The 25,600-nt window shown below is 41.8% G+C and overlaps 1 protein-coding gene across 2 annotated transcripts; it reads right to left on the bottom strand.

Annotated features, from left to right (window-relative positions):
• Positions 1–4,516: 4,516 nt before the first annotated feature.
• LOC143773559 (bone morphogenetic protein 7-like) lies at positions 4,517–25,103 on the bottom strand. 2 transcript variants are annotated; one of them, XM_077260967.1, is made up of 3 exons: positions 24,718–24,855; positions 23,628–23,690; positions 4,555–5,967 (listed from the first exon to the last, which is right to left on the bottom strand). In XM_077260967.1, exon 3 carries the CDS (start codon positions 5,950–5,952, stop codon positions 4,690–4,692), a length of 1,263 nt encoding a protein of 420 aa, XP_077117082.1. In that variant the 5' UTR covers positions 5,953–5,967; positions 23,628–23,690; positions 24,718–24,855; the 3' UTR covers positions 4,555–4,689. The 2 variants fall into 2 exon arrangements, with proteins under 2 accessions (XP_077117080.1, XP_077117082.1); XM_077260965.1 differs by lacking the exon at positions 23,628–23,690 and having other exon boundaries at positions 4,517–5,967; positions 24,718–25,103.
• Between the last annotated feature and the right edge of the window lie 497 nt (positions 25,104–25,600).

Raw genomic sequence — 25,600 nt, 5'->3', positions numbered from 1 at the left:
CTTCCACCCATCGTGGTTCAGCAGTTGTCTTCACGGCTGCCTCCCAGCTCCGGACCTTTGATGCCGGGACTGTCACCCCCTGTTCCTGTTCGCTTCGCCTCGCTTCCCACCTCTGCAAAGGTCATACATGGGTACACATGCAAGCGCTCTCGTAGTGCCTGCTTAAGCAATGGGTTTCTCATCCCAGTCACTAATTGGTTGCGCAACACCACATCAGTCGGCCCTACTCCCAAGCCGTCTTTTCTTTAAAATGACCGTATGAATCTCTTGCAACGCATTCATATACTGGGTCACTGTCTCCCCCTCTCTTTGACCCCAACAGAACAGCTGCATGCGTAATTCCCCTACATCTGTGGGGTTCCAATGGGTCTAATCTCCTCCAGTATCTGCAATACTTTGTCAAGGGTGTCTCATTCATGGGGGGCCACAACATAAAAATCTCTCACCTCCCCGTCTAAGGCCATTACAGTGAAATCTGCCCACAAAGCAGGAACCGTAAGGTGCATTCTCATCATCCCCTTTATGAGCTCAGTCCAGCTCCACAACATGGTGTTGTTCCCATTAAACTTCGAGAGGTTATTTAACATTGCCCCCATGGAGATACTAAATCTAGGGCCCTCCCCAGTCGCTTGGTCTGCCATATGCGCATGTGTGCTGACTACACCAAGTGAAAGCAGGTCATGGGATGCATTCTGGACAAAAAGGCAGATCAAGGTCAACAAAGGGATTTATTTAACAAACAGTAACTCCTCACAGAGAGATATATACACTGCTCAAAAAACTAAAGGGAACACAAACAGCAGACTATAACTCCAAGTAAATCAAACTTCTGTGGAATCAAACTGTCCACTTAGGAAGCAACACTGTTTGACAATCAATTTCACATGCTGTTGTGCAAATGGAATAGACAACAGATGGAAATTATTGGCAATTATCAATCTCAGTACCAATGCTTTCTGGCTGATGTTTTGGTCACGTTTTAATGTTGGTTTTTGCTTTCACACTCGTGGTAGCATGAGATGGACTCTACAACCCACACAAGTGGCTCAGGTAGTGCAGCTCATACAGGATGGCACATCAATGTGAACTGTGGCAAGAAGGTTTGCTGTGTCTGTCAGCGAAGAGTCCAGAGGTGCTACCAGGAGACAGGCCAGTACACGAGGAGATGTGGAAAGGGGCCATAGAAGGGCAACAACCCAGCAGCAGGACCGCTACCTCTGCCTTTGTGCAAGGAGGAACAGGAGGAGCACTGCCAGAACCCTACAAAATGACCTCCAGCAGGCCACAAATGTGCATGTGTCTGCAATAATGGTTAGAAACAGACTACATGAGGATGGTCTGAGTGCCCGACATCCACAGATGGGGGTTGTGCTCACAGCCCAACACCATGCAAGACGCTTGGCATTTGCCACAGAACACCAGGATTGCCAATTTCGCCACTGGCGCCCTGTGCTCTTCACAGATGAAAGCAGGTTCACACTTAGCACATGTGACAGATTGTGGAGATGCCATGGAGAGCGATCTGCTGTCTGCAGCATGACTGGTTTGGCAATGGGTCAGTAATGGTGTGAGGTGGCATTTCTTTGAAGTGCCACAAAGCCCTCCATGTGCTCACCACAGAGGTAGCCTGACTGCCATTAGGTACCGAGATCAGATCCTCAGACCTCTTGTGAGACCATATGCTGGTGCGGTTGGCCCTGGGTTCCTCCTAATGCAGGACAATTCCAGGACTCATGTGGCTGGAGTGGGTCAGCAGTTCCTGCAAGATGAAGGCATTGAAGCTATGGACTGGCCCGCCCATTCCCCAGACCTGAATCCAATTGAACACATCTAGAACATCATGTCTTGCACCATCCACCAACGTCACGTTGTACCACAGATTGTCCAGAAGTTGGCGGATGCTTTAGTCCAGGTCTGGGAGGAGATCCCTCAGACGACCATCTGCCGCCTCATCAGGAGCATGCCCAGGCATTGTAGAGAGGTGATACAGTTACATAGATGCCACACACACACACACTACTGAGCATCTTTCCTTGTCTTCAGGCATTTCTACTGAAGTTGGATCAGCCTGTAGCTTCATTTTCCACTTTGATTTTGAGCATCATTCCAACTCCAGACCTCTGTGGGATATTAGTTGTGATTTACGTTGATCATTTTTAGGTTTATTGTTGTCAACATATTCCGCTATATAATGAATAAAGATTTACAACTGGAATATTTCATTTAGTGATATCTTGGATGTGGGATTTTAGTGTTCCTGTTATTTTTTTGAGATGTATAAACAAGGGTATGAACTAATTTCCTAACACAGAATATACTAAAAAGGAAAAAAAATACAAACTATGCACTCAACACTTTGGGCTCCTGTCACGGATGTGCTCCTGCCCGTGACTGGGACCGTTAGATTATGTCCAAAGGGGATTTATCACAGTTCTGGGGAGAATGGGAGAAAACTTCCCTGACATTGATGGTATCCTCCGAAGGTCCTGACTATGTCGGTGTTCTCTGGTGGTCCTGACAAAGGAGTTGTCCTGTTGTGGTCCCGGCGATGGAGGCTTCTCCCCCAATCCTGACAATGGCAGCGATAGTCTGCAGCTCCAACATGGGCATTGGCCTCAACAGACGAAGGAAGGGGAATAATCTCTTTTCTCAGAGGTGAGAGTCCTTACAATAGCGGGGCCTAGGACACTGTCCCAACCCTGTTTATAATGGCCAGACCGATCCGCTCTGCTGTACTGTTCAGCACCTGTATCCCATACACAGACCTTACCTCTCACGGTCAGTGCTGCTGGCCAGGATGGATTTGTTTGCATAGTCGGTCACGTCAACAGTATCGTAAATGTCCGTGACATAAGTGGGGACAGCGGTGTTAGTGTGGACAGCGGTATCTCCAGCGTGTCAGAGGGATCCCATCTATTTGCTCCTGTCAGTGCCTACTCTCATCCCCGGCTCCAGTCAGCACTGCCCCTTCGCCTCACAGCCGATTTTTTCTGACAGGACTCCCTCACGCGTGCCATTCCTACCTGAACTGTTTGAATTTCTGCACGCAAATTAATTGTCTGTTTAGCCACGCCCCCATCTCTCAAGCACAGGGAACACTGACACCCCAAGCTCTCCCCGTTTCCTAGGTCACACACCCGACGGTTCCAGGCCCATTACAGATGAAGCAAACCTGGTTAGTTTCTCCCCCTTACACATGCACTGGACATTTAGAAGCCCTTGATGTTGTATTGCATAAGTCACACTGTATATTTACATGCAGCAGGGTATGTGTTATTGTGGCATGCTCTTCCCATTACTACTTCGTGGTACATTGAGGATTGTAACCTCCATCTCAAATCAGTAATATATACTATATTTTATGATGACCATTAGTATTTCTGGGTATACCCACCTAGAAATAGTTCTGTACCTGTGATATTTTGTTCTACCTTTTAATATTTATTAAACCAATTTTATAAAAAAAAAACAGATTTAATATTTTATTGACATTTTGGTGGCATAAAGCTTTGCTTTATGGAGTGTATATATATAGCGTTTCCTCTTTTGTAGAACAGAAGACACTAATCTGTAGGTGGTAATGAATCCATTCAGAACACTTTTTTTAATATTATGTTAATTTAATATAGTACAGTTGAGGTAAAACCTAGTTTGGAATCACAAAGTCAGAAAAGTATAAGGGAAAGCCTGATTTTATTATTTTTTTATGGCATACAAATATGAAAACATCAAAATCTCTGAGCGATTCGTCAGGCCTTAAAAGGGGTTATCCCTTCATACAGCAATTCCTGGTCTCTTATAGAACAGGCCTCTAGAAGGTAGGGTGAATTAAGCTTGTAAAGAAAAAAACAAAAACAAAAACAAAAACAAAAAAAATCTATTCACATTCTTTAAGTTGACTGTTCTACTCCTCAATTGGCATGAAAGTCACTGGGGGGGGGGGGGGAATCTATGCAAGCTGTCAAATACAGTTTCTTGACAGGGGAAAAACCCTTTGTAAAGTTAATTTTAAAAACACCAAAACTTGTCAACTAATTAGAATGCATTCAAGGTACTACTATAAATGTCACTATTTAATTGTAGATGCATAGCAATATATATGGTTAATTTATGTTCTAGAGATCCATTCTCCAGAAAAGAAAAAACCTTTACATCAAAAACAGGATCATCTCATGGCCTAAGAGTGAAAACATTCTCCCCTCTTTATAATTTTATATGCGCACAGTTATATGTACCTCAGTTAATGTGCATAGCTTTTCGAACCAACAATCCAATGATTTCTCACAATAGAGTAAAAAAGAAAAACAGCACAGAAAAAAGTGGACTTTATTGCCCAATGACATGGTGACTTTTCGAATATGGTATCCCTTTCTCAAACCTGAGAAAGGATACCATATCCGAAATGTTGCCACGCCATTGGGCAATAAAGTCCACATTTTTTCTCTGTATATATATATATATATATATATATATATATATATATATATATATATATATATATATATATATATATTTATTATTGCATCTTTGCACAAGACAGGAAAAAGAATCATGAAATGGCCTAAAAACAGAAATAGTCAATGAGATAAATTTTTAATAGAATACAAAGCAAAATTGATTTAAAAGTTTGTATGAAATAAAATGCACAATAAAACTCCCCAGAAAGTTTTTTTTGGGGGATTGTGGGGGCTAGTGACAGCCACAAGCTTTAACAACCATGTTTCTATATTTCTTTAATAGAACATTGGAATTGTCATCAAAATACAAGACTGGTATTCCTTGAAGTTCTGTAGGGGTACAACATGGTTTTGGAACTATTTCTGGGTAAATAAAGTGAACTAGAGTTTGGACAATTGCATGATTAGTGGCATTCATGTAAGAGTTCAGTGGAAAAGCACATTCACCATCACAGTAAAAAGCAGCATAACCTTCTGGAGCAATGATCCAATCTTGCCAACCAAGATCCCGGAAACTTACATATAGCTCATGCTTCTGGCACGGCTGTTTTAAGAAATGCTGCTCATCAAGAGAACTACTCATGGAAATCTCTGTAATATTACTTAATGGGTAGTCTTTAATTTCCATGGCTTGGTCTTCTTGATTCCAATGTCCGCTGGTAGACCTTGCACTACGGAGGTGAATAGTTTTAGATTTAAAGAATGCCACTATAAATGGCTGCTTCTCTTGAGGACCACTTTGGCCAACTAAACCTACAAATCTTGGCTGTATGCTTTTGTTATCCATAGTCTCAACCATCAACTGAAGGGCAAGATTGTACTTTGAATTTACAACCCAAGCATTACTGGTTTCAGTGACATCAAGAGTCAACCACCCAAAGTCCGATCCACAGATGATATGAGTGTCAAGCTTAAGCAACTTATTTGTGTGTGCTTGCATCACCTGATAGACACTTAGCTGGTATGTTTCATTATAGGGGATTTGATCTTTATATATCCTTAGCTCAGCTGCTGTCAGCTGGTCCCCAACCGGTATGTCTACAAGGTCAAATCTTAGTTCTTTACTGTAGCATTGATGACAAACTTCAGTATCATTCTCAAACAAATTGGCAAAGCTCATGACTAGATCAGCATCAGCAAGAAGGTGAGTTTCCTGGTGACCAACAAGTGAAGGTTCACCATCCATATGAACATGTTTAAAGAAAGAAAACATTTGTTCATCTTGGACATTCATCGAATTGTACAAATCAATCATAAACATTGGAGCAGATGTATCTTTCTCATGCAAGTGAGGTCTTGGTCGATGCGACAATCCCAAAACAGATAAAATTTCTTTTTGGATCTCTCGGCGTTCACGGCCTCTCAACTTTCTTTGAGCAAAACTGGAATGAATACCATGTTCCAGTATTGGATCTGCCGTTACTAGCTTTAACAAAATTAAGACAAAAAGTATATCCAATATTAATATTCTTCTGTTGAATGTTGTGAATGTCATTTCCACAGAGCCTTACTGCAAGACATGGAAAAATATTATATTTAATAAAGTTATATATACACACACTACAACATTTGAGACAATGAATGAAAAGACCATTTGAGACAATGAATGAAAAGACAAAACAAATAGAATAGATATTAAAAGAAAGTTGCTACAACTACGGTCATATCCAATTTGTGAGGATATTAGAATACTTAGTGCTATATTTAAAAAGGGGTCCCTTTAGTTCCAGTTTATTAGTATATGATCTGTGCATCATCACCATCCAGAGTTTAACAGTGTCTCTGCAAATGTACCACCAGAACACATTGGCATCTTAACACTTTGAGGATTGCATGAGGAGGAGGAAATGAAATTGTTTTTCACTTGTGTGTCTGTCCCAATACCCTGTTTTGCCTATGCCTGCTATTATTGATGTTGATCAAACTGGTAGGTTAATCATTCTGGGGTCAATCTCAACAGTACATTAAAATAAAGAAATATATATATGGTGCTTCTGAGCATCCATGCTTTGTACCTCAAGTAACAAATTTGCCAACTGACTACATTACCCTGTATAAGCCAAGATAGCTGTGCTATACAATATTAACTTCAACACTAGATAGAAGGCATTTGTATGTTCTCCCCATGTTTGTGTGGGTTTCCTCTGGATTCTCCAGTTTCCTTCCACACTCCAAAGACATACTGAGTGAGTCTAGATTGTGAACCCCTATGGGGACAGTGCCGATAATGTCTCAAACACTGTGGAATTAATGTCTCTTTTTAAAAAAAGAAAAGTGAGTAAACGAAACATTCTACACCCAATATTTAGTGTACATTACCTAGAGACATGGTCAAGACCTACTACAAGCAGCGATTGGCTGCAGTGTTCACATGTCCATGTTGGCACAGGAGGCACAGAGACTGCAAGGAACCTTAAAAGTGTTTTAAGCTGAATGGCAAAGAGATTTTTTTTTTGTTATTGTATAAAATTCTAAGTGGGTTAAGAAAAAAGAAAGCTGGAATAATATTTTTGTGCATACAATGTGAGTAAGGAACAAAATGTGTTGGTTGAAAAGTTTCCCAACAATTTCTTTGTAGTGGAAATGATTATCCTCTCTGTGCAGCATATGCTTGCATGAAATATACTAAGAATTCTTTTGCTTTCAATTGCTAATTCTGAGAGTAGTTTCTCAACATTGACACTAGCTGTTCCTCCAGGTGATGCACTCCTCACAAAGCTTTGTCAGAAAAAGTGAATTGTTGAAATTGTTGGGAGAGTGAGCCCCAAGAACATTATCCGGGCTTCAGCACTTTTTGTGCCTGTGCATTTTTACATAAGCATCTGTTGTCTTGAACTGCAAATGTGAGTTCGTAGCCACAATACCGCCTTTATGACAAAGTTGAAAACATAAACATCTCTTCACACAATATTAGGGGGAAAGCCTTATCAAACTGCTAATCTGCGAGCCTGGAATTGTCCCGCATTCAGCACAAGTATTTAAACATTGCATCTCATTAAAATAAACTTTCCTACAGTTTGGATGGGATGGATCACTTTGGTGCTTTTTTTTCTGCTTCAGTTTCTATTAATCTATACTCTTAAAATAAGTCTTTGCTTTATTTTATGCTTTACCAATCTCCTTGATCTATAGTACAAAAGTCTAAAACATTTTATAAATTAATTCAGTCTATAATATCTATTCATTACTTCATAGCATTTAAGATCAACTTAATAAAATATGGTTCCTTCACATCTGTATGTCAAGGATTCACTACTGAGATTGGAGAATCAGTTTGCAAAACTCAACATTCACATTCAGATAAGTGGAAAATATATATTCAACAGCTTGCTGTTCTCTAGATACTACTGCTAGATCTGATAATTATACTGCATTCACACAATTTCTGGTGCATTTGGGGGCTCCAAAGCCAAGATTGGATACAAAAAGAAATAAATAAATGGCTTTTTTCATGCAAACTTTTAAGGCTTTTTTTTATTCTATAAAAAAGTCCCCCCTCCCCCCAACTGTAGCTTTGGAAACTTTTTAATTCTATGGCTTTGGGAATTAATGAAGCATATTCTATATTTCCTTACAGAGATTTTGCTAAAAACGTCCGTCTGGTAACTGTGCTTTTGGGCAAAAAAAAAAAAGCTACTTTAATTTTTTTTTTTTTTTTGAATGAGGCACATTCAAACATTTTAGATAACTTTCCGCCACACAATTGATCTGCTCACAGCTATCTAATCTAATTCTCCCCTACACAAGAGCGCTTGCTCAGACAATGGCCATATACATGAGAGTGTTGGCCGAATTGTCAAATTAGGCATGTATGGCAAACATTGGAATAAATATATTTTGGGGGGGATATTTTAAGGGTATGTGAGCACATGATGTGACTATTCCACACAGATTTTCCATATAGAAAATTGGCTTGTACTAGAATAGCAGTAAGGTAAATGAGATTGAGAAATTCCTTTCACATGCTGAGGGGGATACCACTATGATGAACCATGGGGATTTTAAATCCACATTTGCAATTCAAAAGGTAAAAAGTGAGCAAATCAGGACCATTTGCACAACCAAATACATCTAAGGACTTTCCTGCAGTTGGCACATGCCCCGAGGGTAATATTCACAAACAGCAGGTGTACTGAATGCATTTTTGAAACAAATCAGCTATGTGAATGAGATTTTAAAGGTTTTCTTCCAACTTCCAATGTTATGAAAGGGCACCAAGTTATACAATCACTACTTGAAGCATGGAGATCAAAGAGGTCTGACACCAACTATTTGCCATGCCATCACAAAATATTGAAACATTTCCAGAAATGCAGTTGAATAATCATATTTAGTGTTGAGCATTCCGATACCGCAAGTATCGGCCGATACTTGCGGGTATCGGAATTCCGATACCGAGATCCGATACTTTTGTGGTATCGGGAATCGGTATCGGGATTAATATCAATGTGTAAAAGAAAGAATTAAAATAAAAAATAGGGATATACTCACCTCTCCGACGCAGCCTGGACTTTACCGCCGTAACCGGGAGCCGTTGTACCTAAAAATGCGTGCTTGAAGGGCCTTAGATGACGTCACGGCGCTCTGATTGGTCTGTAGCGGTCGCGTGACTGCTACGCGACCAATCACAAAGCAGTGACGTCACCTAAGGTCTTTCAAGCGCTTGAAATACCTTAGAAGAAGTCACTGCTTTGAGATTGGTCGCGTAGCGGCTACGCGACCAATCAGAAGCTGCGGACAGCTGGGGGTGCAACCAGATGGTAAATAAATTATTGTAATGTCAATTAATTAATAAATAATGCATCAAGCTTTGTATTATTGTGGACACAGTCCTACTGCATGCTCAGTGGATAGCAGTTTATAATTGTGATCCTTCAAATCACAAAACATGATATGAGAGTCACCACCACTCAATAATTAATGTTCGTAATGATTTTAAGCAATCAGGTAATTCATAAAGTTTGAATACATTTTTACCAGAGGAGCAGCACTCCTCCGTAGGTTTTACACTGTACTTTATATTTATTATTGCATAATAAAGTTGTATGAATCTCCATTTATGAACCTCTCCAGGTGGTAACATTTTTGGCAGACAGTGTATAAATCTCTGGTAATGGAGCTTTCCAGCAGAATCTTCTAGTGTTATGAATTTGGGTAGGTGACCCCAGCATCACATTTGAACTCCACTCAGGACTGATGGGAAGTAGGGTGGAATTTACAGATTGGAGGAAATGCACACAAAAAAAAAAAAAAATGGAACCATTTCAATTTGACCAAACCTTCAGTTTTTGGCAGGGCATGATTACCGTCTGATGTGTATGGGGAACCTTCTAATTCTCCCCTGACAAATCCTGTTGGTGGGACAATGTATAAGGCAGTTTAAATACAAACTCCCGATGCATGTTTGCTTTCAATCTACTTGCAGACTCCCCCAAAGACAAGCCATCTAGGTGGTCGGCATACTTTGCAAACACATTCTAAAGTAAGCTGCACAAGATCCTGCCTATGAAGGAGCTCACTGTCAGACATAGCCCACACTACCCCACAGAGAAGAATGTTATAAACTATCACTGCCATCCTGAGCCCTGTACACGGTGCTGAACAGTTACTGGCTATATAGTATAGGAAGCGCTAAGGTCCTCCACACCAAACCACCAAGTGATCAGCACAACTGTGCAGCCAGAAGCCTCAATTTGCAACATCCCAGCTCAGTTACAGGGGTAAAACAGATATGGTGGTGTCTCCACCCCCCTTTATCAACATTCCAAAAAACACAATTTTAAATGTATTTTAGTGGTCAGTTGTGGAAAAATATAAAAGGGAAAGCAGACATGTTTCCTTGCCCCAATCCTAACCAGGTCTGACATGGGAGGGGTGTGTGTGTGGGAAATTATAGCATGCACTAGTTTCACCCAGAAATAGAGCGAGACTCACCCATTCAAGTGGGTGTGTTAAAAAGTAAATATATTCAGTATATGATGCCATACGGATACAGTATAGCAAATGATAAATGATTTAAAAGAATGTATTGCACACAGATAACGAGTAGTGATGAGCGAATATACTCGTTACTCGAGATTTCTCGAGCATGCTCGGGTGTCCTCCGAGTATTTTTAAGTGCTCGGAGATTTAGTTTTTCTTGCCGCAGCTGAATGATTTACATCTGTTAGTCAGCATAAGTACATGTGGGGATTTCCTAGCAACCAGGCAACCCACACATGTACTTATGCTGGCTAACAGATACAGGGACATCTGAATGTGTTTCTTACTAATGATTGTTGTACGTGCCTAATAATTTTATATTAGGATAGGACTTTTACCAACACAGTTACCGAATAAAGATTATATATATATATATATATTGTATTATCACATCTCACCTTAATTCTTACTTGAACATAGGCAAACAATCTTCTATTAACGGGAATCTGTCACCCCAAAATACACCTATAAACTAAGGCCACTGGCATCAGGAACTTATCTACAGCAATCTGTAATGCTGTAGATAAGCCCCCGATGTAACCTGAAAGAGAAGAAAAACAAGTTAGATTATACTCATCCAGGGGCGGTTCCGATGCGGTCCGATCCGATGGCCGTCGCGGTCCGGGTCCAGCACCTCCCATCTTCATAGGATGACGTCCTCTTTTCATCCTGCCACTGCTCCTGCGCAGGCATACTTTGTCTGCCTTGTTGAGGGCAGAGCAAAGTACTGCACTGTGCAGGCACCGGGAAAGGTCAGGGAGGCCTGGTGCCTGCACACTGCAGTACTTTGCTCTGCCCTCAACAGGGCAGATAAAATGCACCTGCACAGGAGCCGCGGCAAGAAGCAAAGAAGGGGATGTCATCCCATGAAGATGGGAGGTGCTGGACCCGGACCACGACATCCATCGGACTGGACGGGGACCGCCCCTGGGTGAGTATAATCCAACTAGTTTTTCTTCTCTTTCAGGTTACATCGGGGGCTTATCTACAGCATTACAGAATGCTGTAGATAAGCCCCTGATGCCAATGGCCTTAGCTTATAGGCGAATTTTGGGATGACAGATTCCCTTTAATCTTGACCAGTGCTAAAATTTCTACAATAAGGGACTGATGTACATTTGCACAAAATAATTGCAACTTTTTAAAAAGATTCAATTCATGAATCTGTCACAAACATGTGGAAAAGAAAAACTAAGATCACATTGGTTTAAAGAAAATAAAAAAGAAAACAAGTGGTTAAAAGGCTTCAGGTTGGTTTCACACGTCAGTGCCTCCCATATGTGTTGTGACAGTTTTCTCACATACCAGAGACACTGACACATATACCCATTCAAATGAGTGGGTCTATGCACATGTCAGCATGTTTTGACGGACCGTGTATCTGTGTGCAAAACACGCAGACATGTCCATTTTTACCTGGACACACAGGCCGCAAAATTGCCAGACATGCACACGGAGAACAGTGTACACTGTCCTCCGTGTGCACAGATGGCCGCGGGGGAAGCAGCACTACTGTAAGCCGCTGTTCCCCTGTGTGTGGTGCTGAAGTCGGCTGCCATGCATTTTCCAGTGCTCAGCCAATGAGCAGGAGGGGGGGAAGGGAAGAAAGAAAGAAAGAAAAAAAATGCCCCCGCAGCGTCTCATTCATTCCCCAGTAGTTACAGCCAGTGGCAGTTGCATTAGCTCCGCTCCTGGTTCTACTGTACAATCCCCAGACATGGATTACAGAGTGGAACTGACTGTGTGCCGGATAGGTATGGGTATATTGTTGTTTTTTTATTTTCAAGTTTTTAACAGGAGTTCGAGGGCTTCGCTTGGACTGGCAGACTAATAAAGATGGCAAAACAGTGTATATTGTTTTGTTTCATTAAAAAGACTTTATTCTTACTGTGTGGTTCTTAATTAACCCTCTGACAACTATAGGATTAGTAATGGAGAGATGTCTTATTGACACCTCTCCATTACTAAGCTGGCTTAATGTCACCTTACAATAGGAAGGTGACATTAAACCCCCATTACCCCACTTGCCACCTCTACAGGGCAAGTGGGAAGAACCATCTAATAGATGTGCTTTTTCTGGGCAGCTGCGGGCTGCTGTTTTTAGGCTGGGGGCCATATCCATGGCCCCTTACCAGCCTGAGAATAGCAGCCCGCACCTGTGAGTTTTGCCGGGTTGGTTTAAAAATATAGGGGGGACCCCACATCTGTTTTTCTTTCATTCATTCTCCCCTGCTCACCGGCCAAGCAAGGGAAGAAGGGATGAAAGTCGGCTTCAACACCACACGCAGGGGAACAGTGCTTACTGTAGCGCTTCTTTCCCGGCAGCCATCCGTGTGGTACTGATGCGGCCAACAGGCAGCACACGGCTGCCACATGTGTGCCGCATGTAGTACACACATGGACACGGATATCTCCGGTACTGGAAATATCAGGATGTGTGAAACCGGCCTCAGTTAGACACTAATTATTTTTCTTGTACAAAACACAGACCGTTCTTCACCAGCAAGTCAATTTTTTTTTTTTTTTTGTAAACAGATAGCACTGATGTTTTGCACTTTTTTTTGGAAGTGCATTGAACAAGCAAGGTGGATTGCTGCTGAGGGGAAAAAGAAAAAAAAAATTATCTCTTTAAATCTTCAGCTTAGCGAGTGTGAACGAGCTAAGTGTGACCTGAGCGTAAGTGCGAATGGCGGTAAGTGTGTGACTTGAGATTCAGTGACTTTGGATTCAGGGAGTTTCCAATGGAGGAATTACTGAATTGCTGTTAGTGATGAGCGAATATGTTTATTACTCGAGATTTCTCGAGCATGCTGGGGTGTCCTCCGAGTATTTTTTTAGTGCTCGGAGATTTAGTTTTTCTTGCCCCAGCTGAATGATTTACATCTGTTAGCCAACACAAGTACATGTGGGGGTTGCCTGGTTGCTAGGGCATCCCCACATGTACACCAATTCTTGAGCCACTAATTAACCTCCCTAATCTCCCGTTGCCTCTCTGGCATGGCACGTGGTACAGCAGTATTTCAGAAAATACCACGCTGGAGGTCCTTGCATTCAGCTTGCAGCCTAATTCCCTGAAATCATCTTCAGGACCTTCCACCTACCTCTAACTTTGTCATTTGTGCCAATGTGCACCATGACCGCTGGGTCCTCACCAGCCCCTCCAAGTAATCTGTCAACCCAATCAGCAATGTGTCGGACTCGAGCGCCAGGTAGGCAGCACATCGTTCGACGATCCCTGTCTTTGTGACAGATTGCCCTATCTGGTCCCCTAATAATGGAGTCCCCCACTACCAGCATCTGTCTGGCCTGCACTGCTCTCCTATTTCCCTCCTTAGGGCTCATTTCCACTTGCGAGAAAAACACATCCGTGTCTCGCATGTGGAAACCAAGCTGTGGTGCCGGCACTTTGGAGCGGAGCGTGCAGCTCCATGTGTTCCTATGCGGCCGCATGCTCCGCTCTGGAGTGCTGGCGCCACAGCTTGGTGTCCACATGCGAGACACGAGATGTAAGTGGAAAGGAGCCCTTACTGTAGCAGTCACTACTCCGGCTTTCAGAAAAGTTAAATAAAAAATAAATGCAAAGTATTAATAAAATACAGACAGCAATTAGTGATGAGCGAATATACTCGTTACTCGAGGGGTTTGGCTTCCTGCAGAACTGGGCCGACTTCTCAGTTGGCTACAGGTTCTACACTAGGGACGGGCTGCACCTCAATGGGGAAGGTGCAGCTGTGCTGGGGGAGAGAATGGCTAGGAGGTTGGAGGAGTATTTAAACTAGGGATTTCGGGGGAGGGTATTCATTTTATAGAAGGGGAAGATAGTGCAGATAGAGACCTGGGCACAAGTAAGGAAGTTGGGGTGGCGGTGGAATGGGGGGGTGGGGTAGAACAATTAATAATTTAAAAAAGAATAGAGGTATAGAGAGATACATAAAGTGCATGTATACTAATGCCAGAAGCCTCGCCAACAAAATGGACGAATTAGAATTAAATGTTCTTGGAGCATAATTATGACATGGTGGGGATATCTGAAACATGGCTGGAAGAGAACCATGACTGGGCTGTTAACTTGCAGGGCTATAGTCTGTTCAGAAATGACCGAACTGATAAGCGAGGGGGAGGTGTGTGTCTATATGTAAAATCATCCTTAAAACCCATCCTGCGTGATAATATAGGTGAATCTAATGAAAATGTAGAGTGCCTGTGGGTGGAGATAAGGGGAAGGTGAAAAAATAATAAATTACTGATAGGGTTTGTTATAAGTCTCCCAAAATAATGGAAGCAATGCAAGCTTCTTTACTGTAGGAGCAGTGAGACTATGGAACTCTCTGCTGTATGATGTTGTAATGAGTGATTCATTACTTAAATTTAAGAGGGGACTGGCTGCCTTTATTGAAAAGTATAATGCTACAGGTTATATATACTAGATTCCTTGATAGGGCGTTGATCCAAGGAACTAGTCTGATTGCCGTATGTGAAGTCGGGAAGGAATTTTTTTCCCCAATGTGGAGCTTACTCTTTGCCACATGGGTTTTTTTGCCTTCCTCTGGATCAACATGTTAGCCTAACCTAACATGCCCTATGGGTTGAACTAGATGGACTTAAAGTATTCCTTCAACCTTAACCCCTTCACCCCCAAGGGTGGTTTGCACGTTAATGACCGGGCCAATTTTTACAATTCTGACCACTGTCCCTTTATGAGGCTATAACTCTGGAACGCTTTGACGGATCTTGGCGATTCTGACATTGTTTTCTCGTGACATATTGTACTTCATGTTAGTGGTAAAATTTATTCGATATAACTTGCGTTTATTTGTGAAAAAAATGGAAATTTGGCGAAAATTATGAAAATTTTGCAATTTTCCAACTTTGAATTTTTATGCCCTTAAATCACAGACATATGTCACGCAAAATACTTAATAAGTAACATTTCCCACATGTCTACTTTACATCAGTACAATTTTGGAACCAAAATTTTTTTTTGTGACGGAGTTATAAGGGTTAAAAGTTGACCAGCAATTTCTCATTTTTACAACACCATTTTTTTTTAGGGACCACATCTCATTTGAAGTCATTTTGAGGGGTCTATATGATAGAAAATACCCAAGTGTGACACCATTCTAAAAACTGCACCCCTCAAGGTGCTCAAAACCACATTCAAGAAGTTTATTAACCCTTCAGGTGTTTCACAGGAATTTTTGGAATGTTTAAATAAAAATGAACATTTAACTTTTTTTCACACAAAATTTATTTCAGCTCCAATTTGTTTTATTTTACCAAGGGTAACAGGAGAAAATGGACCCCCAAAGTTGTTGTATAATTTGTCCTGAGTACGCTGATACCCCATATGTGGGGGTAAACCATTGTTTGGGCGCATGGCAGAGCTTGGAAGGGAAGGAGCGCCATTTGACTTTTCAATGCAAAATTGACTGGAATTGAGATGGGACGCCATGTTGCGTTTGGAGAGCCCCTGATGTGCCTAAACATTGAAACTCCCTACAAGTGACACCATTTTGGAAAGTAGACCCCCTAAGGAACTTATCTAGATGTGTGGTGAGCACTTTGACCCACCAAGTGCTTCACAGAAGTTTATAATGCAGAGCCGTAAAAATAAAAAATCATATTTTTTCACAAAAATGATCTTTTCGCCCCCAATTTTTTATTTTCCCAAGGGTAAGAGAAGAAATTGGACCGCAAAAAATGTTGTGCAATTTGTCCTGAGTACGCTGATACCCCATATGTGGGTGTAAACCATTGTTTGGGCGCATGGCAGAGCTTGGAAGGGAAGGAGCGCCATTTGACTTTTCAATGCAAAATTGACTGGAATTGAGATGGGACGCCATGTTGCGTTTGGAGAGCCCCTGATGTGCCTAAACATTGAAACTCCCTACAAGTGACACCATTTTGGAAAGTAGACCCCCTAAGGAACTTATCTAGATGTGTGGTGAGCACTTTGACCCACCAAGTGCTTCACAGAAGTTTATAATGCAGAGCCGTAAAAATAAAAAATCATATTTTTTCACACAAATGATCTTTTCGCCCCCAATTTTTTATTTTCCCAAGGGTAAGAGAAGAAATTGGACCCCAAAAAATGTTGTGCAATTTGTCCTGAGTACGCTGATACCCCATATGTGGGTGTAAACCATTGTTTTGGCGCATGGCAGAGCTTGGAAGGGAAGGAGCGCCATTTGACTTTTCAATGCAAAATTGACTGGAATTGAGATGGGACGCCATGTTGCGTTTGGAGAGCCCCTGATGTGCCTAAACATTGAAACTCCCTACAAGTGACACCATTTTGGAAAGTAGACCCCCTAAGGAACTTATCTAGATGTGTTTTGAGAGATTTGAACCCACAAGTGTTTCACTACAGATTATAACGCAGAGCCGTGAAAATAATTTTTTTTTTTTTTCTCAAAAATGATTTTTTAGCCCCCAGCTTTGTATTTTTACAAGGGTAACAGAATAAATTGGACCCCAAAATTTGTTTTCCAATTTGTCCTGAGTACGCTGATACCCCATATGTGGGGGGGAACCACTGTTTGGGCGCATGACAGAGCTCGGAAGGGAAGGAGCGCCATTTGGAATGCAGACTTAAATGGATTGGTCAGCAGCCGTCACGTTGCATTTGCAGAGCCCCTGATGTACCCAAACAGTACAAACCCCCCACAAGTGACCCCATATTGGAAACTAGACCTCCCAAGGAACTTATCTAGATGTGTTTTGAGAACTTTGAACCCCCAAGTGTTTCACTAAAGTTTATAGCGCAAATCCGTGAAAATAAAAATTCTTTTTTTTTTTCACAAAAATGATTTTTTAGCCCCCAGTTTTGTATTTTCACAAGGGTAACAGGATAAATTGGACCCCAAAAGTTGTTGTCCAATTTGTCCTGAGTACGCTGATACCCCATATGTGGGGGGGAACCACTGTTTGGGTGCATGACAGAGCTCGGAAGGGAAGGAGCACCATTTGGAATGCAGCCTTAAATGGATTGGTCTGCAGGCGTCACGTTGCATTTGCAGAGCCCCTGATGTACCCAAACAGTACAAACCCCCCACAAGTGACCCCATATTGGAAACTAGACCTCCCAAGGAACTTATCTAGATGTGTTGTGAGAACTTTGAACCCCCAAGTGTTTCACTACAGTTTATAACGCAGAGCCGTGAAAATAAAACATCTTTTTTTTCCCACAAAAATGATTTTTAGCCCCCCAAATTTTTATTTTCCTAAGGATAACAAGAGAGCTTGGACCCCAGAAGTTGTTGTTCAATTTGTCCCGAGTACGCTGATAACACATATGTTGGGGTAAACCCCTTTTTGGGCGCACGGGAGAGCTCGGAAGGGAAGGAGCACTGTTTTACTTTTTCAACGCAGAATTGGCTGGAATTGAGATTGGACGCCATGTCGCGCTTGGAGAGCCCCTGATGTGCCTGGACAGTGGAAACTCCCCAATTCTACCTGAAACCCTAACCCAAACACACCCCTAACCCTAATCCCAACGGTAACCCTAACCACACCCCTAGCCCTGACACACCCATAATTCTAATCCCAACCCTAATCCAAACGTAAATGTAATCCAAACCCTAACCCTAACTTTAGCCCCAACCTTAACTTTAGCCCCAACCCTAACTTTAGCCCCAACCCTAACTTTACCTCCAACCCTAGCCCTAACCCTAACCCTACCCCTACCCCTAACCCTAAACGTGACCGAAATACGTGGCACTGAAATACGTGGCACTGAAATACGTGGCACTGAAATACGTGGCACTTAAATACGTGGCACTTAAATACGTGGCACTTAAATACGTGGCACTTAAATACGTGGCACTTAAATACGTGGCACTTAAATACGTGGCACTTAAATACGTGGCACTTAAATACGTGGCACTTAAATACGTGGCACTTAAATACGTGGCACTTAAATACGTGGCACTTAAATACGTGGCACTTAAATACGTGGCACTTAAATACGTGGCACTTAAATACGTGGCACTTAAATACGTGGCACTTAAATACGTGGCACTGAAATATGTGATACGTGGCACTTAAATACGTGGCACTGAAACACGTGGCACTGAAATACGTGGCACTGAAATACGTGGCACTGAAATACGTGGCACTGAAATATGTGATACGTGGCACTTAAATACGTGGCACTGAAACACGTGGCACTGAAACACGTGGCACTGAAATACGTGATACGTGGCACTGAAATACGTGGCACTGAAATACGTGGCACTGAAATACGTGGCACTGAAATATGTGATACGTGGCACTTAAATACGTGGCACTGAAATACGTGGCACTGAAATACGTGGCACTGAAATACGTGGCACTGAAATACGTGGCACTGAAATATGTGATACGTGGCACTGAAATACGTGGCACTGAAATACGTGGCACTGAAATACGTGGCACTGAAATACGTGGCACTGAAATACGTGATACGTGGCACTTAAATACGTGGCACTGAAACACGTGGCACTGAAATACGTGATACATGGCACTGAAATACGTGGCACTGAAATACGTGGCACTGAAATACGTGGCACTGAAATACGTGGCACTGAAACACGTGCAACTGAAATACGTGGTACTAAAATATGTGGCACTGAAATACGTGATACGTGGCACTGAAATACGTGGCACTGAAATACGTGGCACTGAAACACGTGGCACTGAAATATGTGATACGTTGCCCTGAAATACATGGCACTGAAATACGTGGCACTGAAATACGTGGCACTGAAATACGTGGCACTGAAATACGTGGCACTGAAATACGTGGCACTGAAATACGTGGCACTATGACTGTCAGAAAATGTTCATTAAACGGTTAGGGGTGAGGTTAGGGGTAGAGTTAGGGTTAGGGTTTGGATCCCTTTATCACAATGATGGTGGTGGGTGGCTTTTCAGTGTGTTTTCTGTTTTTTTTTCGATAAAAATGCATGCGTTTTTAACGCAAACAAACGCATGTGCTTAAAAACGCAAGAAAATACTGCAGGTTGTATTTCTGAAAATTAACGCATGCAGAAAAAAACCGCATGCGTTTGAAAACGCGACCAAACGTGTACAAAAAAAACGCATGCGTTTTCAATGTTAAATATAGGGAAAAAACGCATGCGTTTTTTTGTGCAAAAAACGCTGCAGACAAAAACGCAAGTGTGAAACCAGCGACGCTTTTTATAGCAAAAAAGTTTTTGCGTCTCCACATTTTGAGAGCTATAATTTTTCCACATTTTGCTCCACAGAGTCATGTGAGGTCTTGTTTTTTGCGGGACGAGTTGACGTTTTTATTGGTAACATTTTCGGACACGTGACCATTTTTGATCGCTTTTTATTCCAATTTTTGTGAGGCAGAATGACCAAAAACCAGCAATTCCTGAATTTCTTTTGGGGGAGGCGTTTATACCGTTCCGCGTTTGGTAAAATTGATAAAGCAGTTTTATTCTTTGGGTCAGTACGATTACAGCGATATCTCATTTATATCATTTTTTTATGTTTTGGCGCTTTTATACGATAAAAACTATTTTATAGAAAAAATAATTATTTTGGTATCGCTTTATTCTCAGGACTATAACTTTTTTATTTTTTTGCTGATGATGCTGTGTGGCGGCTTGTTTTTTGCAGGACAAGATGACGTTTTCAGTGGTACCATGGTTATTTATATATGTCTTTTTGATCGCGTGTTATTCCACTTTTTGTTCGGCGGTATGGTAATAAAGCGTTGTTTTTTGCCTCGTTTTTTTTTTTTTTTTCTTACGGTGTTTACTGAAGGGGTTAACTAGTGGGGCAGTTTTATAGGTGGGGTCGTTACGGACGCGGCGATACTAAACATGTGTACTTTTATTGTTTTTTTTTTTTTATTTAGATAAAGAAATGTATTTATGGGAATAATATATTTTTTTTTGTTTTCATTATTTTGGAATATTTTTTTTTATTTTTTTTTACACATTTGGAAATTTTTTTTTTTACTTTTTTACTTTGCCCCAGGGGGGGACAATACAGATCGGTGATCTGTCAGTTTGCATAGCACTCTGACAGATCACCGATCTGAGAGAAGTGCAGGCTGCTTCACAGTGCCTGCTCTGAGCAGGCGTCTGTGAAGCCACCTCCCTCCCTGCAGGACCCGGATCCGCGGCCATCTTGGATCCGGGTCTGGAGCAGGCAGGGAGGGAGGTAAGACCCTCGCAGCAACGCGATCACATCGCGTTGCTGCGGGGGGCTCAGGGAAGCCCGCAGGGAGCCCCCTCCCTGCGCGATGCTTCCCTGCACCGCCGGCACATCGCGATCATGTTTGATCGCGGTGTGCCGGGGGTTAATGTGCCGGGGGCGGTCCGTGACCGCTCCTGGCACATAGTGCCGGATGTCAGCTGCGATATGCAGCCGACACCCGGCCGCGATCGGCCGCGCTCCCCCCGTGAGCGCGGCCGATCGGCTATGACATACTATCCCGTCGGCGGTCATGGGGGCCCACCCCACCTCGACGGGATAGTACGTCGGATGTCAGGAAGGGGTTAATAACTATGTTACTATGTTACTCAGTACTAGTGTTGAGCGATACCGTCCGATACTTGAAAGTATCGGTATCGGAAAGTATCGGCCGATACCGGCAAAGTATCGGATCTAATCCGATACCGATACCCGATACCAATACAAGTCAATGGGACACCAAGTATCGGACGGTATCCTGTATGGTTCCCAGGGTCTGAAGGAGAGGAAACTCTCCTTCAGGCCCTGGGATCCATATCAATGTGTAAAAGAAAGAATTAAAATAAAAAATAGGGATATACTCACCCTCCGACGCAGCCTGGACTTCACCGCCGTAACCGGGAGCCGTTGTACCTAAGAATGCGCGTCACTGCTTTGTGATTGGTCGCGTAGCGGTCACGCGACCGCTATGCAACCAATCAGAAGCTGCGGACGTCTTCTAAGGTATTTCAATCGCTTGAAAGACCTTAGGTGACGTCACTGCTTTGTGATTGGTCGCGTAGCGGTCACGCGACCACTACGGACCAATCAGAGCGCAGTGACCTCATCTAAGGCCCTTCAAGCGCGCATTCTTAGGTACAACGGCTCCCGGTTACGGCGGTAAAGTCCAGGAGTCGCCGGAGAGGTGAGTATATCCTTTTTTTTTATTTTAATTCTTTATTTTACACATTGATATTAATCCCGATACCGATTCCCGATACCACAAAAGTATCGGATCTCGGTATCGGAAATTCCGATACCCGCAAGTATCGGCCGATACCCGATACTTGCGGTATCGGAATGCTCAACACTACTCAGTACACAAGAAAAAAAGTGCAAGTTAAATTAATCATAAAAGTCAGAAAACAAGAAAAATAAAAAACACATTCAATAATAAATAGCATCCCATATGTGTTTAAAAAAAAAACACCTTTGAAACCAATTTCTGTCACTAAGAGGGGTTGTATACAGACCAACAAATCTTAAAGGGAACCTGACAGGTGATACATGTTTGTCAAACAGGGGCTGCATGCATCGACCACTGGCCGTACAGTCAGTCATAATTCTTAGTCTCTGAAACACTGCAGCGTTTCAGAGAGAAACATATGGCTGTGTATTTCTTTCAGAGGAAAATAAATGGCTGTGATCACACAGCCAGTGGCTGATAAATGCTGACCACAGTATCGGCAGCATGCATGATCTGTCAGGTTTATTTTAGGACTGTCTAGTTTTACAGTGCTTGACAACTAAACAGTCTTAAAAAACATGCCACAACAAGTCCGATTTTTTTTTTCCTCTTTGGCATGTTGTACTTTAGTCTTACTGAACAGGACCTCTGCAGTAAGGACTGCCACTTAATGAATTAGGCACATCTTGCAATGGTACCTTCACCAGAAATGAACTGGAGTATGCTTCTGGCAAACAGTTATACCATTAAAGTGCTGTAAATTTTGATGGATTAGCTGGCCTATTTTGGTGAAACTGGCTTTTTACAGGGATAAAAATTGCAACATTTGTTATGCCCAACCCATGCTCCTCCTATTTTTGTTTAGCTGACCAAAATGGTGTTACTTATTGAAGTGTTTTATGTCAGAATTCTGAAGTAAGCAGTTCACCCCCTCACCAACATCTATCATCCATGTACAGTGTAAGTTGGTAGTGGGTGTATGGAGGGGGCTCACGGGGTGAGCTTGCCCCATACCTGGCAGGTATTGGCTGTGTATTACAGCCAGGAACTGCCTCTAACAATCACACCAGCGGCAATAACAACATTGTGACAGGATTGCGGTTCTTTGATGGTTTGCTATGACAGCCAGGGGTCTGTTGAAGACCTCCATGCTTATTACAGAACTTGCTTGAAACCTTGCCTGTTGCCAGGCTTTAAAGGGGACCATGATTTTCACGATATGCAGCAATCCTAAAAGGTATTCCTGAATATTGCAGAAGCCCGATTACATGTTTTCCCCCCAATAAAAAAACAAAAAAAACAACAAAAACATGTCATTGCCATGTTCAGAAAAGTCAGAGCAAAATATGAAAATTAATCCAGTCGGTAAACATCATAAACCGAAAAAAAAAAAATTAAAGAATGCCAAAATTATGATTTTTTGGTTGCTGCAGTACCACCACAAAAAAAACAAACAAAAAAAAAACACCCTGTGACAAAACTGGCCGGTGGCTCTCCCGACCAAGGCATGACAGCCTAATGTATTTCAATGCAGCAGTTATGCTAGAGTTGGGAAAGGTGCCAGCTAGTCTGATGTCTAATATTTATGCAGCCATTTGACTGCACCCTAAGGGCTCATACTCACCTGCGAGAAACTCGGATGAGTTTCGCACTTCAATGCTCGGCACTCAGGAGCAGAGCGTGCGGCCGCATAGCAATACATGCAGCTGCACACTCCATTCCTGAGTGCCGGGCATTGACGTACGAGACTCATCCGAGTTTCTCACAGGTGAGTATGAGCCCTTATTTTAAGTTCCCACATTGAACTTTTGATGTTGCACATTTTCTAAAGTTGCATTACTTCTTCGTTTTTCCATTGCAGTTTTTTAGACTTATTAGTAGGTCATGTTTTAAACAAAAGGTGCTTTGTTTTTGATAAGTCCTGGAATTTGGCTTTGACTAAACTTTATTGATACAGTCATGTGTGGATCACATGTGTTTTTGATGCGTTTCTGCAGTAGAAACACTAAAAATTCATGTGTGTTTTTTGTTACCTGCGGATTTTCTATATCTAGTGCAAGTCTGTAGTAAAGATTTGTGCATCAAATTCTGCTTACCTGCAAGAGAAATTGACATGAGGCTTTACCACAGTCCAGTTTACAGGAGAGTTTATACAAAAACAGACCGTGGACTTAAGGATATCTATAAATCTCATACACTTTGCTGGAACCATAAGAAGCTGCATTTTTTTTTTTTACAGCATCAAAAACTCGTTGTCACGCAGCCTATAGCTATGCGCACACAGCATTTTTGGAGCAGCAACTCTTCAAACCTCTACAACTTTGAGTTTCCATTCATTTTCTGGTCTGAAAACACCAAAGTCCTGATTCAAACCATTTTCAATGAGCAAAGGTGTTTCTTATGCCACAAATCTGACTCCAGTTCCCAACTGCAGTAAGGCTTATGGTAAGAAGCACATGGAGGTGTATGTGGTTTGTCAGACACTCCTAATTAAATAAGAGGCAGCATTCACCTTTTAACGACAAGTAGAGTGACTCCAGCATGACCCCTCAGCAAGAACGGCGCAATCATCGCCTGTCTTGATACGTCAGGATCTGGGTGTGTACAGAGCCTTAAGTTTTACACGTTCGTATTGGGGATTGTGAACCATGGTTCAACTGACCATATGCCTATGAGGCTATTGTATTGATGGATCTCAATAGACTATACTGACAGAGTCTACGGGGATAGTATAGGACATTTATTGCGCCTCACAGATTGGAAACACAAAGCCATCTTTAAAATGAACATGTATATAGATCAATTAAACTATGGGACGATGTGCTGGCTATCAAGAGAAAAAAAACAACACTGTGTATAATAATAAAATTGAAGAAGTTGTGCTACACTCCCCTTGTTGGACTCCTTGACTTCAAAAATAGTAACAGGTCTGACCAAAAGGTGAGCAAGTTACACCATACAATTTTTTTTTAATAGTCTTGCATCTGACCATAGTATAGACCTCTATGAAAAAAATAATGTTAATGTTCCATTTATTTATTTTTTAAGCCTTCAAAGGCATAGAATTTATACGTGAAGAGTATTCAGAAAGTTGGATGAAAAATACAAGTGAGATATACTTACAGTTTTATTCAAGCTGCTTTAGTGCCGAGGGTTACAAGCTCCCAAAAAAGCCAAGCCTTCAGAAAATAAGTATTGTGACTGCAAGTAGTCTAAAGGAACAAGCCAGTTTGTTTCAACTCCTTCAAAAGCAAATCCTTTGAATTAAAACACAATTGGAGTGAACTAAGGTGGCTCTCTCCTGAGTCTTCACACCTGAATATTCTAAAGACTTATTAGCATGAGAATGTTAGAAAAGTGATAGAATGCCAGTAAAGGATGAAATGATATAATGCTCCGCCATAACATGGAATATAAAGAACCCCGATATGTGGTCGTATATTTTACATCTAAGAAATGATCAGTGTAAAATCCTAATTTATAAACCATGTTCAGAAAGGGTTTGTGGCATGTGGTCTAAGTGTCAAGGTAGGATGAGGTGCAGGTTGGACACACCTATGTATCATTAACATGTGAAAGAAGCCACAGTGTGGCCAAAGGATTTAAGGAAGTTACACAAAACAGTAGTCTTTGAATTTCAAATGATTTGGGGAAATTCTCATTAAATATCACTATGGGGGAAATTTTCAATAGTATCACCAGTGTAACTTATTGTGCTGTTATTTGGTTTTCAACTTATGTTTTTAGTTTCTGTACAAGTACATTTTTTGCACATTAGGCAACACAAATTTAAGGCTGCTCTTACATCTTTGTATAAAATCGGTGAGTGCAATGTGTGAAAAAATCTCATTGCTCTCGCAACAATCTTATTCATTTAATCAGTGTTCATCTGCAAGTTTTTTCTCACCTGTGAATCGGGCAGAGGAAAAAATTGTAGCACGCTGTGATTTCACTCCAAAATCGGATAGGTGTGAGAAAAAAAAATGCATTTCATACATCATTATGG

The sequence above is a fragment of the Ranitomeya variabilis genome, chromosome 5 (genome assembly GCF_051348905.1).
Source record: "Ranitomeya variabilis isolate aRanVar5 chromosome 5, aRanVar5.hap1, whole genome shotgun sequence".
Taxonomy (NCBI): Eukaryota; Metazoa; Chordata; class Amphibia; order Anura; family Dendrobatidae; genus Ranitomeya; species Ranitomeya variabilis.
The sequence above is the reverse complement of the archived record's forward strand: the minus strand, read 5'-3'. Positions and strand labels throughout refer to the sequence as shown.